General features: G+C 34.6%; 1 protein-coding gene across 1 annotated transcript in view; it reads left to right on the forward strand.

The window, feature by feature from the left end:
• Positions 1–1,727: 1,727 nt before the first annotated feature.
• LOC144963855 (F-box only protein 39-like) overlaps positions 1,728–5,324 on the forward strand; it is a 21,116-nt gene continuing 17,519 nt past the window's right edge. The window contains exon 1 of the mRNA XM_078897805.1: positions 1,728–2,080. Within this exon, the coding sequence (XP_078753931.1) occupies positions 1,955–2,080 (126 nt within the window). The 5' untranslated portion in view covers positions 1,728–1,954. The remainder of the gene's footprint in view (positions 2,081–5,324) is intronic.

The raw sequence follows: 5,324 nt of genomic DNA on the forward strand, positions 1-5,324 counted from the left end.
TTAACTGCGACCCTTAGTGCTGACGTCAAAATGATATAGTTTCGATATGGAACAGTTGTGATATCGTCCAATACTGGGGAAAGGTTCTTGATACGATGATAATATTCTCGCACGTTTATTTTATATGTTAAATTTTTTTAACATGCACATGCCAAGAATTTCAAGGAAATGCAAAGTTATTTCCCCTGCGATCGATTACAAAAATAAATATGGATGAACGGGAAACTTGGCAGATTAAAGTGGGATTTCTCCATGGATGAAGAGGGATGGAGGAAGGAGGAGAGAGATCGTCATAGGACCACACTTTACGGTCATGGCTATATATATATATATATATATATATATATATATATATATATATATATATATATATATATATATATATATATATATATATTATTCTAATATTTATCAAAATAATAATTCGCTCCATTGCTACATGTCGAGCACTATTCTTACCATATTTGTATCCAACACGATTCAATATTTATATATATATATATATATATATATATATATATATATATATATATATATATATTTATATAAACATATATGAATACATAAACATATATGTATACATATATATATATGTATATGTGTATATATATTTATATATAGGAGAGAGTGTGTGTATGTGTGTGTGTGTGTGTAAGTATATATATATATATATATATATATATATATATATATATATATATATATATAATTTAGTGTTCTAAACGGTCAGTCAATCCACTGTTTTGTTGGATGATGTCTCAATCTTTTCTTCCAATCTGAAATCGATTTTCTAATCTCATCATTAGTGATCCACTCCCAGCGTTCCTTAATTCCTACCCTTAGGGTCATCCCCTCAGTAAGGCATTACCTGTTGCATGTAGACTTTTTTTTCTGTCAACGAATTCCAATTGCACTAGTCCATTGGATTGAAGCCCGGTGATTGCGGCGGTCATTGTTCTTTTAAATTACATTCCTATTTTTTTCTTCGTGAAAAAGGTTTTTCTAGGAAGACCAAAGTTTAGAGTTGCCTAAATGATCTCGGTTTACAAGTCATCTCATTACTCTCTCTCTCTCACTCTCTCTCTCTCTCTCTCTCTCTCTCTCTCTCTCTCTCTCTCTCTCTCTCTCTCTCTCTCTCTCTCTCTCTCTCTCTCTCTCTCTCTATTTCTTTTCTTTTCTTTGTGTTGTATATTTTATAAGAATCATTTTTTCTCCTTTTAATTTACTATACACTTTTTTCTCTAGGAAGATTGCGGTGGCTGCGGGATTATTTCCTCCATCCCTCTGTGTGTGTGTGTGTGTGTGTGCAAGGGAAGGAGAGAAAAAGGACGAAGAGAGAGAGAGGGAGAGAGAGAGAGAGAGAGAGAGAGAGAGAAATAGAGCGAAAAGGAGATAAAGTAATGAGATGAAATGTAAGCCGAGATCAAAACTATATAAATCAACCTTGCACACACACACACACACACACACACACACACACAAAACACATTTTTATCTATTATGTTTTCTTTTCTTACCCTCATTTTCTCATTTAATGACCATAATGCAAATGTATTATAACATAATTCCTTTTCTTGTTTACGTGAAGAAGGCTAAAGGCCGAAACGTCGTTTACTTTGTGTCGTATCTTTTTACCCCCTTTAGTTTACAAGACAACTTTTTTTTTGCACTGCACATAAATCAAGTGCATCTTGGTGTTGAATAGATAAGTGACACACATCCTGTTTAGTCTTTAGAGGTAGAAATTAAAATGTAAACAATTGAGAAAACTGAATAACATCATTTGATTAAATAAACATCATTTCATAAACAGAACATATCAAGGTTTATGCTGCTAACATAATATTTTATAGAAATTAATATAGCATGGTTTGAATTGTCCACCAGGTTACCTCTGAAACTGAAACAAGATCTTCCTTTATCACTGATTGAGTGAAAACGTCTATCGATGTAAATGAAGCATAAGCCTTGTAAATATCGTAAAAGACGCCTTTCGACATCATGGGCGAAGCTACCTCTTCCAGCGCTCGTGGAGGTGATGTATTATCTCTCAGATTCAGAGAGGGTCGCTTGTGCACAGGTTTGCGTATTATTATAATAATAATAATAATAATAATAATAATAATAATAATAATAATAATAATAATAATAATAATAATAATAATAATAATGATAAGAAGAAGAAGAAGAAGAAGAAGAAGAAGAATGATAATAATAATGATAATAATAATAATAATAATAATAATAATAATAATAATAATAATAATAATGATAATAATAATAATAATAATAATAATAATAATAATAATAATAATAATAATAATAATAATAATAATAATAATAATAATAATAATAATAATAATAATAATAATAATAATAATAATAATAATAATAATAATATTAACAATACACATTTGTTCTCTGGACACTTTACAATGTAAATCGTCAAATTGAAAGAAAGGAATCATGGCGTCAATAAAAGCATACAGTAAAGATGTGTCTTAAGATTCTTTTTAAAGGCAGGCAAAGACTTGCACTCCCTCAGACCACGTGGTGGTTCATTCCAAATCCTGGGGTCGAAAGAAGCAAACGATCTATCACCAAATTTATTTGGTATAGTTGGCATACTTTCTTGTTCCCCATCAGCTGGACATTTGAACGTATCACGTCATTCTGGTATTTTGTCGAAATGAACACGAGGAAGAAATTTCAGAGAGGCCTTCCGCACGTACCTCGAGCTAAGAAAAACAATTCAAGTATGCCTTTAACTTTTAACTAATCCTAACAGGAAAAAAATCCTAGATATCTAGTCCTTCAACTAACCCTAATATGACCTTAGAAAAAAAAAACCTGGGACCTTGAGCTAACCGTGATAGAAAAAAATCATAGGACTGCTCTGCACTACGTGCGGCTATGTGGTCTTGTGGTATGACACTCGCTTTCGGATCGGAAGGTCCTGGGTTCATAGTTGAGTCATTGGAGAAGGCTCTTTACTCACATTCTCTCGCCGTACTCAGGTGTTAAATGAGTACCTGGCCGCTAACAACGTTTTCTCTGTCCGAAAAAAATTGTAGCTTCGCCTAACAGGCGTCATGTCCCGTCCTAAATGTTAAGTGTTTCTGTTGTCCAGGAACCCTTTGTAAAGCGCTATGAGCACATTTAGTTGATATTGCCCTATATAAAAGCTCTTTTTTACCTTTCAATACTTCAACGACCATGGCGGCGGATAACCAGAACAATGGTCATATTAGGAAATTCTAAACTTTTTGCCAATCAATCGAGGTCTGATCTACAGCATATAAAAGGCTACTACAAATTGACAAAATAGATAAATAAACGTCTAACAAAAGATCCACGGTTCAAATAACAGTAAGTGAAGCTACCTCGAGGAACGTGCGGAAGGTCTTCCATATTTCATATGCAGGCGCTACTTCAAGGGATATCAGTAAATAGACTGAGTCTCTCACCTGGGGTTAAATTAGAGTTTTATTTATCCAGAGAAAGAAACTGGACTGATATGATCAGTATATTAAACAGATAAATTTACGTCTACAAGAGGATTCAACAGTCTGATGTCACGTCCGCCCAGCAACGTGTAGCTCGGTTCTAAACAAAGAAAATTGGTACTTTTTATTCTTCATGCTGGCTAGAACTTTTTCACATGTCAAATTTGATCAGAATGTATTAAAGTCAAAACATGATCAGATTTACAATGTTTTTCTCCTCTGGATATACTTTTATGCTCGTAGGAGAAGTATTTCACAAGGGCGTCCGCCATTGTTCCGATAGTTTAGCACCAGTTACTAAGTTACTATGCGTCATTACGAGGGAAGTGACGTCACGACTGTTGAAGCCTATTAGAATATTTATTTTGTTAGGCTTGAAACGCCCGGGATCTCAGTCACAACTGATTACTAACCAAGATGGCCTCTCAATTTTCAATCGACAAGGCATTTTTTTAAACCATGAAAATAATAAAAACTCGTCGTTTTAGTGGCTTGATACGTCGCCATCGTAAAGATATAGATAGTTAGAAGATGACGTCACTCAGGTCTTTGTTATTGTTTTTTGCCATCCGCGTTTATGAGTAATGCTCACTGAACGGTATTAATCCGACTATAAACGTTCATGGATACACACAGTTTTGTGTGTTGGTCCGTTATACTTCCGGAGGGCAATGTTATGAGCTTCTTAACCAAGCGCATACTATCTATAGCCTGACACTTTTCCCACAAAAGAAAACAAATCGTGAGTTGTATTCAACAGTTCAACCAATGAGATCACTCTTTTCCTTGAGCACTACTAACGACAACTCACTAGGCAGTCCATTAACCTAAAAATGACATCAAAATATGGGTCTTAGTGGGTCTCAATTAACGATGGCTACATTTTAGGTGAGCAACTATAGATAGTATGCAGATGACGTCACTCACACTCAGGTCTTTGTTATTGTTTTTGCCATCCGCGTTTGTGAGTTGTTCTCACTAAACTGTATTAACCAGACTATAAAAGTTCATGGTTACACAGAGTTTGTGTGTTGGTCCGTTATACTTCCGGATGGCAATGTTGTGAACTCCTTGGCCAACCGCATTCTATCTATATATTTACTATAATAGGTCGTTCCAAGTAACGTGCGCACGGAATATCGCAAATTCCTCCAAAGTTACGAAATGTGATGCCGTGATTTTTTGCTTATGAGCTTATATTTTATGTGACATTACGAATTTTGAATACCGATAGTGATAGACCAACCCGTTTTCTCATAATGCCGAATTCAGTTGATCTTTTCAACGTTTGCAATTAAAATGTTTACAGTAAGGTGTGTTGATTCTCTTTCTCGGGGCGTAGCTTAGCAAATAATTTTGGATTGTTCCAAATAGTGTAACAATAGATATCATTGAAATAGTACTTAACAGTGGTGAAAATTGCCCACAGCGTTTACAATTTATCTCTTCATGGTGGACAACAGACATGTAATATATTGGACGACACAAGCAGCCCGTTAGGTGCTTATACTTTTTTTGTGGACAAAGACATTGATGTAAAAAAACCGGGGTGATCCTCCGAATTTTTACGTAATCTCCGACCAACTGTTGAGCAAGACAACTTATAAATAATGTTGTTAACGTAAACAATTCAAAAGTCCACTCATCCCAGACCCTACCGTAAAGAAGAAAAATCCCAAAGTATGGTACTGTAACCAATAAAACAAAAATCGGCTTCATGTCACTAACATTTCTAGTGTTCGAGCCAATTATCATTAAAATCCATCAAAAGGTTGTGGAGATATCCACGTCAATGCGTGCTCACGGGTTGTGGAACAC

Source organism: Berghia stephanieae, chromosome 2 (genome assembly GCF_034508935.2).
Source record: "Berghia stephanieae isolate SIO BIC M18660-M18661 chromosome 2, UCSD_Bste_1.3, whole genome shotgun sequence".
Lineage (NCBI taxonomy): Eukaryota > Metazoa > Mollusca > Gastropoda > Nudibranchia > Aeolidiidae > Berghia > Berghia stephanieae.